Source organism: Haliaeetus albicilla, chromosome 31 (genome assembly GCF_947461875.1).
Source record: "Haliaeetus albicilla chromosome 31, bHalAlb1.1, whole genome shotgun sequence".
Taxonomy (NCBI): domain Eukaryota; kingdom Metazoa; phylum Chordata; class Aves; order Accipitriformes; family Accipitridae; genus Haliaeetus; species Haliaeetus albicilla.
In genome coordinates, this window is record NC_091513.1 from 138,179 (window position 1) to 152,221 (window position 14,043).

Consider the following 14,043-nt stretch of genomic DNA (forward strand, 5'->3'; position numbering starts at 1 on the left):
AGCCCCCCCCCCCCACCATGGGCAACGTCCTGGCCGCCGGCTCCCCCCCCCCTCCCCCTACAGCCCCCCCCCCCCCTCCTGCCGGTCCCCCCCGGTTTTGGGGGCCCCCCCCCCCGTCAGCGGGTTGGGGCCCCCCCCCCGCCCCACAGAACCCGGGGGGGGGACGGACCCCCTCCCCAACCCCGGCGCCTTCGAGGAGTGCCACCGCCGCTGCAAGGGTGAGTTTGGGGTTTTTTTTGGGGGGGGGGGGAAGGCACGACCCCCCCCCGACCCAAATCTGACCCCTAAGTGCCCCCCCATCCACACTGAGCCCCCCAGTGCCCCCCCCACATCCCCACTGGGCTCCCCAGTTCCCCCCAGTGCCCCCCATATCACTGTGGACCCCCCCCATCCCCACTGTCCCCCCCCCAGTTCCCCCCAGTGCCCCCCACATTTCTTTGGGACCCCCCCACATCCCCATCAGGCCCCCCCCCATCCTTACTGGCCCCCCCAGTTCCCCCCAGTGCCCCCCACATTTCTTTGGGACCCCCCCCACATCCCCATCAGGCCCCCCCCCATCCTTACTGGCCCCCCCAGTTCCCCCCAGTGCCCCCCACTTGACTGTGGGCCCCCCCCATCCCCACTGAGCCCCCCCAGTTCCCCCCAGTGCCCCCCCATCTCCATTGCCCCCCCCCCCCCCATCCCCACTGGGCTCTCCAGTTCCCCCCAGTGCCCCCCCCCACATCCCCACTGGGCCCCCCTAGTGCCCCCCACCTTGCTGTGCCCCCCCCCGAATCCCTACTGGGCCCCCCCACCATCCCCACTGGGCCCCCAGTTCCCCCCAGTGGCCCCCCCACATCCCCACTGGCCCCCCCAGTGCCCCCCATATCACTGTGCCCCCCCCCAAATCCCCACTGGCCCCCCCCATCCCCACTGGGCTCCCCAGTTCCCCCCAGTGCCCCCCATATCACTGTGGGCCCCCCACCAAATCCCCACTGGACCCCCCCGTCCCCCCAGTTCCCCCCAGTTCCTCCCAGTGCCCCCCCCATTGCTTTGGGACCCCCCCCAAATCCCCACTGCCCCCCCATCCCTCCTGGCCCCCCCAGTTCCCCCCAATGCCCCCCCCCATCTCCATCAGCCCCCCCCCATCCCCACTGGACCCCCCAGTTCTCCCCAGTGCCCCCCACATCCTCACTGGGCCCCCCCAGTTCCCCCCAGTGCCCCCCCACACCCCCACTGGGCCCCCCATATCCCCCCCAGTGCCCCCCCAGTGCCCCCCCATCCCTCTCTGCCCCCCCACAGCCCCCCTCCGCACCCCAAAACTGGGGTACCGCCCCCCCCCAGCCTTCCACCCCACACTACCCCCCCTCCTCACCCCAAAACCCTGCTCCCCCCCCCCAAAACCGGGGTGCCCCCCCCCAAAATTTACAGCTCCCCCCCAAAATTTGGGGCTCCCCCCTCCAGAGCTCTTCCCCGTCCAAATGGAAGGCGTCAAGCTGACGGTGAACAAGGGGCTCAGCAACCACTTCCAGGTGAGTTTTTGGGGTGCTGGGGGGGGGGGATTTAAATATTGGGGTACCCCCCCAGCACCCCAAAATCTTCCCCCCCCCCCCAGGTGAACCACACAGTCGCTCTCAGCACCCTGGGGGAGTCCAACTACCATTTCGGGGCGACCTACGTCGGCACGAAGCAGTTGAGCCCCACGGAGGTAAGAAGAGGATTTGGGGGACCCCCACCCTATTTTTTGGGGGGGCCAACCCCCCTAAATTAAGGGGTTTGCCCCCCCCCCCGAAAAATTCCAGGCGTTCCCGGTGCTGGTGGGGGACATGGACAACAGCGGCAGCCTCAACGCTCAAGTTATCCATCAGCTGACGACGCGCCTCCGCTCCAAAGTGGCTTTCCAGGTAAATTTGGGGGTGTCCCCCCCCCCCAAAAAAAAAATAGGGGACCCCCCAGAAAATGGGGGACACCAAAAAACGGCGGTTTGTCGAAAAAATGGGATCCTGTTGGGAAAAAAAGGGTTTTTTCTCTGTGAAAATGGAGGGATTTGTAAAGATGAGGGATGTGCAAAGGTGGGAGGGGGACGTAAAAAAAGGGGGGACCCCTAAAAAAAGGGGGGACCCCTAAGAAAAAGGGGGGACCCCTGGAAAAAGAGGGGACCCCTAAAAAAAAGAGGACCCCCTAAAAAAAGGGGGGACCCCTAAGAAAAAGAGGGGACCCCCTAAAAAAGAGGGGACCCTCTAAAAAAGGGGGGACCCCTAAGAAAAAGGGGGGACCCCTTGGAAAAAGAGGGGACCCCTGGAAAAAGGGGGGACCCCTAAAAAAAAGAGGACCCCCTAAAAAAAGGGGGGACCCCTGGAAAAAGGGGGGACCCCTAAAAAGAGGGGACCCCCTAAAAAAGGGAGACCCCTAAGAAAAAGGGGGGACCCCTGGAAAAAGAGGGGACCCCTAAAAAAAAGAGGACCCCCTAAAAAAAGGGGGGACCCCTAAGAAAAAGGGGGACCCCTAAAAAAGAGGGGACCCCCTAAAAAAGGGGGGACCCCTAAGAAAAAGGGGGGACCCCTTGGAAAAAGAGGGGACCCCTAAAAAAAAGAGGACCCCCTAAAAAAAGGGGGGACCCCTAAGAAAAAGGGGGACCCCCTAAAAAAGAGGGGACCCCCTAAAAAAGGGGGGACCCCTAATAAAAAGGAGCCCCTAAAAAAAGGGGGGACCCCTAAGAAAAAGGGGGGACCCCTAAAAAGAGGGGGAGCCCTAAAAAAAGGGGAACCCTAAAAAAAAGGGGACCCCCTAAAAAAGGGGGGGGCCACCTAAAAAAATAGGGGGGACCCCTAACAAAAGGGGGACTTCTAAAAAAAAGGGAATCTCTAAGAAAAAAGGGGGACCCCCTAAAAATAGGGGGGACCCCTAAAAAAAGGGGACCCTCTAAAAAAAAGGGGAACCCCTAAAAAAAGGGGGACCCCTAAAAAAAGGGGGGACCCCTGGAAAAAGGGGGAACCCCTAAAAAAAGGGGGACCCCTAAAAAAAGGGGGACCCCTGGAAAAAGGGGGGACCCCTAAAAAAGGGACCCCCTAAAAAAGGGGGGACCCCTAAAAAAAGAGGGACCCCCTAAAAAAGGGGGGGCCCCTGGAAAAAGGGGGGACCCCTAAAAAAGAAGGGGGGGTCAAAAAAGGGGGGCTGCCCTGAAAAATGGGGGACCACGTAAAAAAGAGTGGATCCCCCCAAAAAGGGGAGACCCCCCTAAAAATGGGGGGGCTCCTGGAAAAAAATGGGGGACCCCCTGAAACAAAGGGAATCCCCTAAAAAATGGGGGGCTCCCCAAAAAAGGGGGATCTTCCAAAAAAAGGGGGGACCCCCAAAAGAAATGGTGAACCCCCTAAAAATGTGGGACTCCCTAAAAAAGGGGGGGACCTCCCCAAAAATGGGGGACCCCCCCAAAAATCAGGAAACCCCTAAAAGTGAGGGAACCCCTAAAAAATGGGGGACCCCCCCCAAAAAGGGAAATGTCCTAAAACAAGGGGATTCTCCAAAAAAAGGGGGATCCCCCAAAAAGGGGGACCCCCCCTAAAAAAGGGGGGGTGCTGCCAAAATAAGGGAAACTTCCTAAAAAAGGGGGATTGTCCAAAAAAAATGGGGACCCCCCCAAAAAAAGAGGCACCCCCAAAAAAAGGGAAACCTTCTAAAAAAAGATTCTCCAAAAAAATGGGGACCCCCCCAAAAAAGAGGGAGCCCCCCAAAAAAAGAGGGAGCCCCCCCAAAAAAAGAGGGAGCCCCCCCAAAAAGAGGGACCCCCCCCAAAAAAGGAAACCTCCTAAAAAAAGGGGATTCTCCAAAAAAATGGGGACCCCCCCAAAAAAAGAGGGACCCCCCCCAAAAAAGGGAAACGTCCTAAAAAAAGGGATTCTCCAAAAAGATGGGGACCCCCCCAAAAAAAGAGGAACCCCCCCAAAAAAGGGAAACGTCCTAAAAAGGGGATCGTCCAAAAAAAGGGGGGGCCCCCTAAAAATGGGGGGGACCCCTAAAAAAGGGGGGGACCCCCAAAAAGAACAGCCCCCCCAAAACGGGGGGAGAGGAAAAAAAAATGGGGAAACTCCTAAAAAATGAGGGTTTCCCCCAAAAGGGGGACTTTCTAAAAATGGGAGGGGCTCCTAAAAATGGAGGGGAGCCCCCCCAAAAAAGGGGGGACCCCCAAAAAAAGGGGGGACCCCCCCGTTCACCCCGTTTCCCCCCCCCCCCAGACGCAGCAGGCGAAGTTCGTCAACTGGCAGGTGGACGGCGAATATCGGGGGGCTGATTTCACGGCCGCCGTCACGCTGGGGAACCCCGATATTTTGGTGGGGTCAGGTAAGCACCCCCCCCCCCAAAAAAAATGGGGGACCCCCCCCAAAAAATTGGGGACCCCCCCAAAAAAATTTGGGGGTCATCAAGGGGAATCTCCCTGAAATAAGGATGGATGAATTTGGTAGCGTGATGTTGGGGAGGGGTAAGGGAGCACCCCAAAATGGGGAACCCCCAAATTTTTTGGGGTGCACTGACCCCCCCCAAAATGGGGAAGCCTGATATTTTGGGGTGGGGTGCACCCTGTTTTGGGGAACCCCCGTATTGTGGAGCGGGGCACCCCAAAAATCGAAGGGAGCCCCATTTTGAGGGCACCCTAAAATCCATGGGACGCGGGGATCCCTGTTTTGGGGCACCCCAAAACCCATGGGACCAGACGTAGTTTTTTTGGGGTGCCCCCCCAGTTCCCCATAGCGGGGCACCCCAAAAATCCATGGGAGCGGACGTACTTTTTTTGGGGTGCCCACCCACTTCCCCATTTTGGGGCACCCCAAAATCCAAGGGAACCCCATTTTGGGGCACCCCAGAATCCAAGGGACCGGACGTACTTTTTTGGGGTGCCCCCCACTTCCCCATTTTGGGGTACCCCAAAATCCATGGGAACATTTACCTTTTTTTGGGGTGCCCCCCCACTTCCCCATTTTGGGGCACCCCAAAATCCAAGGGAACCCCATTTTGGGGCTCCCCAAAATCCATGGGGCCGGACGTACTTTTTTGGGGTGCCGCCCACTTCCCCATTTCGGGGCACCCCAAAATCCAAGGGACCGGACGTAGGTTTTTTGGGGTGCCCCCCCAGTTCCCCATTTTGGGGTACCCCAAAAATCCATGGCAGCAGACGTAGTTTTTTGGGGTGCCCCCACTTTCCTTATAGCAAGACACCCCAAATTCCAGGGGAACCCCATTTTGGGGCACCCCAAAATCTAAGGGAGCGGATGCACTTTTTTTGGGGTGCCCCCCCACTTCCCCATTTTTGGGCACCCCAAAATCCAAGGGAACCCCATTTTGGGGCTCCCCAAAATCCAGGGGAGCAGACGTACTTTTTTTGGGGTGCCCCCACTTTCCTTATACCAAGACACCCCAAAATCCATGGGACTGCACGTACCTTGTTTTGGGGTTCCCCCACATTTCCCCATTTCGGGGCACCCCAAAATCCATGGGACCAGACGTAGTTTTTTTGGGGTGCCCCCACTTTCCTGATACCAAGACACCCCCAAATCCAGGGGAACCCCCTTTTGGGGCACCCCAAAAATCCATGGGACCGGATGTACTTTTTTTGGGGTGCCCCCCACTTCCCCATTTTGGGGTACCCCAAAATCCTTTGGAGCAGACGTACTTTTTTTGGGGTGCCCCCACTTTCCTTATACCAAGACACCCCAAAATCCATGGGACTGCACGTACCTTGTTTTGGGGTTCCCCCACATTTCCCCATTTTGGGGTACCCCAAAATCCATGGGACCGGACGTAGGTTTTTTGGGGTGCCCCCCCAGTTCCCCATAGCGGGGTACCCCAAAAATCCATGGCAGCAGACGTAGTTTTTTGGGGTGCCCCCACTTTCCTGATACCAAGACACCCCCAAATCCAGGGGAACCCCCTTTTGGGGCACCCCAAAAATCCATGGGAGCGGACGTACTTTTTTTGGGGTGCCCCCCCACTTCCCCATTTTGGGGCACCCCAAAATCCATGGGGCCAGACGTACCTCATTTTGGGGTCCCCCCCTAGTTCCCCATTTTGGGGCACCCCAAAATCCATGGGAACAGATGTACTTTTTTTGGGGTGCTCCCCACTTCCCCATAGAAGGGCACCCCAAATTGCAAGGGAACCCCATTTTGGGGCACCCCAAAATCCAAAGGACCGGACGTAGGTTTTTTGGGGTGCCCCCCCTTCCCCATTTTGGGGTACCCCAAAATCCATGGGAACAGATGTACTTTTTTTGGGGTGCCCCCCCTCTTCCCCATAGAAGGGCACCCCAAAATCCATGGGGCCAGACGTACCTCATTTTGGGGTCCCCCCCCAGTTCCCCATTTTGGGGCACCCCAAAATCCATGGGAACAGATGTACTTTTTTTGGGGTGCCCCCCCACTTCCCCATAAAAGGGCACCCCAAATTGCAAGGGAACCCCATTTTGGGGCACCCCAAAATCCATGGGAACAGATGTACTTTTTTTGGGGTGCCCCCCCCTTCCCCATTTTGGGGCACCCCAAAATCCATGGGGCCAGACGTACCTCATTTTGGGGTCCCCCCCCACTTCCCCATTTTGGGGTACCCCAAAATCCATGGGAACAGATGTACTTTTTTTGGGGTGCCCCCCCACTTCCCCATTTGGGGTACCCCAAAATCCACGGGAGCGGACCTCCTTTTTTGGGGTGCCCCCCCACTTCCCCATTTATGGGGCACCCCAAAATCCAAGGGAACCCCATTCCCCCCCCCCCCCACTTCACTCATCCTTCCCCACCTCCCTATAATTTTGGGGTGTGCCCCCCCCCAAAAAAAATGACCCCCCCAAATTTTTTTTTTTTTTTTAGGAATTTTGGTCGCCCACTATCTCCAGAGCATCACCCCAACTTTGGCGCTGGGGGGGGAACTGGTTTACCACCGCCGCCCCGGGGAGGAAGGCACCGTCGTCTCCCTCGCCGGTCGTTACACAGGTAACCCCTAAATTTTTTGGGGTGCTGGGGGGGGGAACCCCAAAAAAATCAAAAAACACCCCCCCTAATTTTTTTTTTTATCATTTTCCGCCCCCCCCAGCACCCAACTGGATCGGCACCCTGACGGTGGGACAAGCGGGTGCTCACGCGACTTATTACCACCGAGCTAACGAGCAGGTAAAGGGGGGGGGTACCCCAAAATTTTTTTTTTGGGGTGCTATAGGGGAAGGTGAGTGACCCCCCCCCCAAAAATTTATTTTTAGCTGCAGGTGGGGGTGGAATTTGAAGCCAGCACCCGGCTGCAGGACACGAGCGTCGCCTTCGGGTACCAGCTGGAGCTGCCCAAGGGGAACCTGCTTTTTCGGGGTACGGGGGGGGCACCCCAAAAAATATCAAGGGGGGGCACCCCAATAATTTGGGGGGGGGAGGGAGGTTGGGGGGGGCGCACTGGGAATGTGGGAGAGGTTGGAGAGGGGAGTTGGAAGGAGGGGAGCGGGGTGAGGTAGAGGGTGCGCCCCCCCCCCCAAAAAAAATAAGGGGGGCACCCCAAAAATATTGGGGGTCCCCTAAAAAATAGGGGGTCCCACAAAAAAAGGGGGTCCTCAAAATGTAGGGGGTCCCACAAAAAAAGGGGGTCCTCAAAATGTAGGGGGTCCCCAGAATATAGGGGGGGTGCCAAAATATAGGGGGGGGTGCCAAAAATGGGGGACATCAAAATATAGGGGGGGTTCCCGAAAATGGGGGGACCCCAAAATATAGGGGGGTCCCTGAAAATAGGGGGGTCCCCAAAATATAGGGGGGTGCCACAAATAGGGGGGTCCCCAAAATATAGGGGGTCCCCAAAATATAGGGGGTCCCCAAAAATGGGGGAACCCCAAAATATAGGGGGGTCCCCAAAATATAGGGGGGGTGCCAAAAATAGGGGGGACCCCGAAATATAGGGGATCCCCAAAATATAGGGGGATCCCAAAAATAGGGAGGTCCCCAAAATATAGGGGAGTCCCAAAATATAGGGGGGGTCCCTAAAATATAAGGGGGTCCCCAAAATGTAGCAGGATCCCCAAAAATAGGGGGGTCCCCAAAATATAGGGGGGTCCCTGAAAATAGGGGTGTCCCCAAAATATAGGGAGGCCCCCAAAATATGAGGGGGTCCCCAAAATATAAGGGAGTCCCAAAAATAGGGGGGTCCCAAAATATAGGGGGTCCCCCAAAATAGGAGGGGTCCCCAAAATAGAGGGGGGTCCCAAAATATAGGGGGTCCCCAAAAGTACAAGGGGTCCCCAAAATATAGGGGGGTCTCAAAATATAGGGGGGTCCCCAAAATGTAGGGGGGGTCCCAAAATATAAGGGGGGTGTCTCAAAATATAGGGGGTCCCCAAAAATACGAGGGGTCCCCAAAATATAGGGGGGTCCCAAAAATATAGGGGGGTCCCCAAAAATACAAGGGGTCCCCAAAATATAGGGGGGTCCCAAAATATAGGGGGTCCCCAAAAATAGGAGGGGTCCCCAAAATATAGGGGGGTCTGAAAATATAGGGGGTCCCCAAAAATACGAGGGGTCCCCAAAGTATAGGGGGGTCTCAAAATATAGGGGGGTCCCCAAAATGTAGGGGGGGTCCCAAAATATAAGGGGGGTGTCTCAAAATATAGGGGGTCCCCAAAATATAGGGGGGTCCCCAAAATATAGGGGGGTCCCAAAAATATGGGGGGGTCCCCAAAAATAGGAGGGGTCCCCAAAATATAGGGGGGTCCCAAAATATAGGGGGTCCCCAAAAATAGGAGGGGTCCCCAAAATATAGGGGGGGTCTGAAAATATAGGGGGGTCCCCAAAATGTAGGGGGGGTCCCAAAATATAGGGGGGGTGTCTCAAAATATAGGGGGGGGTCCCAAAAACAGGGTGGGGGGGATCCCAAAAATACGGGGAGGGCAAAAATAGGGGGGACCCCGGGATGTCCCCTGTGATGTCCCCCATGACGACGTCCCCTTGGTGTCCCCGTGTCCCCCGTGATGTCCCCCATGATGACGTCCCCCATGATGACGTCCCCTCCATGTCCCCATGTTCCCCGTGATGTCCCCATGACGACGTCCCCCATGACGACGTCCCCTCTGTGTCCCCATGTCCCCCGTGGTGTCCCCCATGATGTCCCCCATGATGTCCCCCATGACGACGTCCCCCATGACGACGTCCCCTTGGTGTCCCCATGTCCCCCGTGATGTCCCCCATGACGACGTCCCCTTGGTGTCCCCATGTCCCCCGTGATGTCCCCCATGACGATGTCCCCATGACGTCCCCCATGATGACGTCCCCTCCGAGTCCCCATGACGTCCCCCATGACGTCCCCCATGACGACGTCCCCCATGACAACATCCCCTTGGTGTCCCCATGTCCCCCGTGATGTCCCCCATGATGACGCCCCCATGACGGTGTCCCCATGTCCCCCATGATGTCCCCCATGACGATGTCCCCCATGATGACGTCCCCTCCGTGTCCCCGTGATGTCCCCCATGATGACGTCCCCTCTGTGTCCCCGTGATGTCCCCCGTGACGTCCCCCATGACGATGTCCCCCATGACGACGTCCCCATGATGTCCCCATGTCCCCCGTGATGTCCCCCATGACGACGTCCCCTTGGTGTCCCCATGTCCCCCGTGATGTCCCCCATGACGATGTCCCCATGACGTCCCCCATGACGACGTCCCCTCCGAGTCCCCATGACGTCCCCCATGACGTCCCCCATGACGACGTCCCCCATGACAACATCCCCTTGGTGTCCCCATGTCCCCCGTGATGTCCCCCATGATGACGCCCCCATGACGGTGTCCCCATGTCCCCCATGATGTCCCCCATGACGATGTCCCCCATGATGACGTCCCCTCCGTGTCCCCGTGATGTCCCCCATGATGACGTCCCCTCTGTGTCCCCGTGATGTCCCCCGTGACGTCCCCCATGACGATGTCCCCCATGACGACGTCCCCATGATGTCCCCATGTCCCCCGTGATGTCCCCCATGACGACGTCCCCTTGGTGTCCCCATGTCCCCCGTGATGTCCCCCATGACGATGTCCCCATGACGTCCCCCATGACGACGTCCCCCATGACGACGTCCCCTCCGTGTCCCCATGATGTCCCTCATGACGACATCCCCCATGACAACGTCCCCTTGGTGTCCCCATGACGTCCCCCATGACGTCCCCCATGACGACGTCCCCCATGACGACGTCCCCTTGGTGTCCCCATGTCCCCCGTGATGTCCCCCATGACGATGTCCCCCATGATGACGTCCCCTCCGTGTCCCCATGACGTCCCCCATGACGTCCCCCATGACGACGTCCCCCATGACAACGTCCCCTTGGTGTCCCCCTGTCCCCTGTGATGTCCCCCATGACAACGTCCCCCATGACGACGTCCCCGTGATGTCCCCATGTCCCCCGTGATGTCCCCCATGACGACGTCCCCTTGGTGTCCCCATGTCCCCCGTGATGTCCCCCATGACGATGTCCCCCATGATGACGTCCCCATGATGTCCCCATGTCCCCCGTGATGTCCCCCATGACGACGTCCCCTTGGTGTCCCCATGTCCCCCGTGATGTCCCCCATGACGATGTCCCCATGACGTCCCCCATGACGACGTCCCCCATGACGACGTCCCCTCCGTGTCCCCATGATGTCCCTCATGACGACATCCCCCATGACAACGTCCCCTTGGTGTCCCCATGTCCCCCGTGATGTCCCCCATGACGATGTCCCCCATGACGACGTCCCCTTGATGTCCCCATGACGCCCCCCATGACGTCCCCCATGACGACGTCCCCCATGACGACGTCCCCTTGGTGTCCCCATGTCCCCCGTGATGTCCCCCATGATGACGCCCCCATGACGGTGTCCCCATGTCCCCCGTGATGTCCCCCATGACGATGTCCCCCATGATGACGTCCCCTCTGTGTCCCCGTGATGTCCCCCATGACAACGTCCCCTCGGTGTCCCCTTGTCCCCCGTGATGTCCCCCATGACGATGTCCCCCATGATGACGTCCCCTCCGTGTCCCCATGATGTCCCCCGTGATGTCCCCCATGATGACGTCCCCCATGATGACGTCCCCTCCATGTCCCCATGTTCCCCGTGATGTCCCCATGACGACGTCCCCCATGACGACGTCCCCTCTGTGTCCCCATGTCCCCCGTGGTGTCCCCCATGACGTCCCCCATGATGTCCCCCATGACGACATCCCCCATGACAACGTCCCCTTGGTGTCCCCATGTCCCCCGTGATGTCCCCCATGACGACGTCCCCTTGGTGTCCCCATGTCCCCCGTGATGTCCCCCATGACGACGTCCCCTTGGTGTCCCCATGTCCCCCGTGATGTCCCCCATGACGATGTCCCCATGACGTCCCCCATGACGACGTCCCCTCCGAGTCCCCATGACGTCCCCCATGACGTCCCCCATGACGACGTCCCCCATGACGACGTCCCCTTGGTGTCCCCATGTCCCCCGTGATGTCCCCCATGATGACGCCCCCATGACGGTGTCCCCATGTCCCCCATCATGTCCCCCATGACGATGTCCCCCATGATGACGTCCCCTCTGTGTCCCCGTGATGTCCCCCATGACAACGTCCCCTCGGTGTCCCCTTGTCCCCCGTGATGTCCCCCATGACGATGTCCCCCATGATGACGTCCCCTCCGTGTCCCCGTGATGTCCCCGTGATGTCCCCCATGACGATGTCCCCCATGATGACATCCCCTCCGTGTCCCCATGATGTCCCCCGTGATGTCCCCCATGACGACGTCCCCCATGACGACGTCCCCTTGGTGTCCCCATGTCCCCCGTGATGTCCCCCATGACGATGTCCCCCATGATGACATCCCCTCCGTGTCTCCATGATGTCCCCCGTGATGTCCCCCATGACAACGTCCCCTTGGTGTCCCCATGTCCCCCATGACGATGTCCCCGCCGTGTCCCCATGATGTCCCCCATGACGTCCCCATGTCCCCCATGATGTCCCCCATGATGACGTCCCCATGTCCCCCGTGATGTCCCCCATGACGTCCCCCCATGACGTTGTCCCCCCCCCCGGTGACAACGTCCCCCCCGTTGTCCCCAGGCTCGGTGGACAGCAGCTGGGTGGTGGGAGCGGTGCTGGAGAAGAAGCTGCCGCCGCTGCCCCTGACGCTGGCGCTGGGAGCCTTCCTCAACCACCGCAAGAACAAGTTCCACTGCGGCTTCGGCCTCACCATCGGCTAGAGCCTCCTCCTCCTCCTCGTCCGCCTCACCGACGTCGTCCTCCTCGTCTTCCTCACCGGCTTCGGCCTCCTCCTCCTCCTCCAGGCTCATCAGCCTCACTGCCAGCCTCCTCACCTTCATCATCCTCGCCTCCGTTCTCCTCCCCTTCGTCTTCCTCCTCCTCACCTTCTTCATCCTCGCCTCCGTTCTCCTCCCCTTCGTCTTCCTCCTCCTCACCTTCTTCATCCTCGCCTCCGTTTTCCTCCCCTTCATCTTCCTCCTCCTCACCTTCATCATCCTCGCCTCCGTTCTCCTCCCCTTCGTCTTCCTCCTCCTCACCTTCTTCATCCTCGCCTCCGTTCTCCTCCCCTTCGTCTTCCTCCTCCTCACCTTCATCATCCTCGCCTCCGTTCTCCTCCCCTTCGTCTTCCTCCTCCTCACCTTCCTCCTCCTCCTCACCTTCCTCATCCTCGCCTCCGTTCTCCTCCCCTTCGTCTTCCTCCTCCTCACCTTCATCATCCTCGCCTCCGTTCTCCTCCCCTTTGTCTTCCTCCTCCTCACCTTCATCATCCTCGCCTCTGTTCTCCTCCCCTTCGTCTTCCTCCTCCTCACCTTCCTCCTCCTCCTCACCTCATTCTCCTCCCCTTTGTCTTCCTCCTCCTCACCTTCCTCCTCCTCACCTCCATTCTCTTCCCCTTCATCTTCCTCCCCCTCCCCTTCCTCATCTTCACCTCGTCTCCTCACCTTCATCTTCCTCGTCCTCATCTCCATTCCCCTCCCTTTCATCTTCCTCCTCACCTTCATCTTCTTCCTTTTCCTCCTCATCTTCCTCCTCCCCTTCTTCCTCCTCCCCTTCCTCCTCCTCTCCTTCATCTTCCTCCTCCCCTTCCCCCTCCTCTTCCCCCTCATCTTCCTCCTTTTCCTTCCCGCCCTCCTCCTCACCTTCATCTTCCTCCTCCCCTTCAGCCTCATCGGCCTCACTTCCGTCCTCCATCATCCTCGCCTCCATTCTCCTCCCCTTCATCTTCCTCCCTGCCTTCCTCCTTTTCGACCCCTCCTCGCCTTCATCTTCCTCCTCCCCTTCAGCCTCCTTCCTCCTCCTCACTTTCCTCCCCTTCCTCTTCCTCCCCCTCATCTTCCTCCCGTCCATCTTCCGCCTCTCTTCCTCCCCCTCATCTTCCTCCCATCCATCTTCCTCCTCTTCCCCTTCACTTCCTCCTTCTCCCCGCCCTTCCTCCTCCTCCCCCTCATCTTCCTCCCATCCATCTTCCTCCTCTTCCCCTCCTCTTCCTCCTTCCCCCCCCCGCTCTTCCTCCTCCCCCCTCATCTTCCTCCTCCTCTTCCTCCCCCAACACCCCACAGCTGCCGGCGGCCACCGTGTTTCCCCCCCCCATGGCGGGGGCCCCCCCAAAGGCCATTTTTGGGGGGTCCCCCCCCATTTTGCCCTCACCCCCCCCAGAGGAAGGAGGGGGGGGTCCCCAATTCCCCCCCCCCCAGGAGGACACCCCAGACAGAGACTGGCTCAATTTTGGGGTGCGGGGGGGGGACCCCCCCAAACAGATTTGGGGGGGCCCCCCCCAGCCCCCCCATCGCGGCGTGGGGCCCGAAAAGTCCCAATAAAGCAACTGGCCTCGTTTTTGGGGGGGGTCTCAGCCTTTTTTTTTGGGGGGGGGGACACCCCACACAAAATTTGGGGTACCCCGCCATTGCACCCCACATCCCTTGCGCCCCCCCGAAGCGTGTGACACCCCAAAACGGGGGGGTGAACCCCAAAATTTGGGGGGGGCACCTCAAATTAGTCTTGGGGGGGGGCTGATGGGATTTGGGGGGGGACCCCAAATTAGTCTTGGGGGGGTCGGTGG

General features: G+C 59.1%; 1 protein-coding gene across 1 annotated transcript; it reads left to right on the forward strand.

Annotated features, from left to right (window-relative positions):
* Positions 1-17: 17 nt before the first annotated feature.
* On the forward strand, positions 18-13,817 carry TOMM40 (translocase of outer mitochondrial membrane 40). The gene is given in 10 exon segments (XM_069774615.1): positions 18-98; positions 101-218; positions 1,444-1,511; positions 1,595-1,687; positions 1,782-1,883; positions 4,215-4,320; positions 6,837-6,959; positions 7,060-7,136; positions 7,223-7,325; positions 12,063-13,817. Coding segments are annotated over 10 exon segments (1,011 nt in total). The 3' UTR covers positions 12,203-13,817.
* The last annotated feature ends 226 nt before the right edge of the window (positions 13,818-14,043 follow it).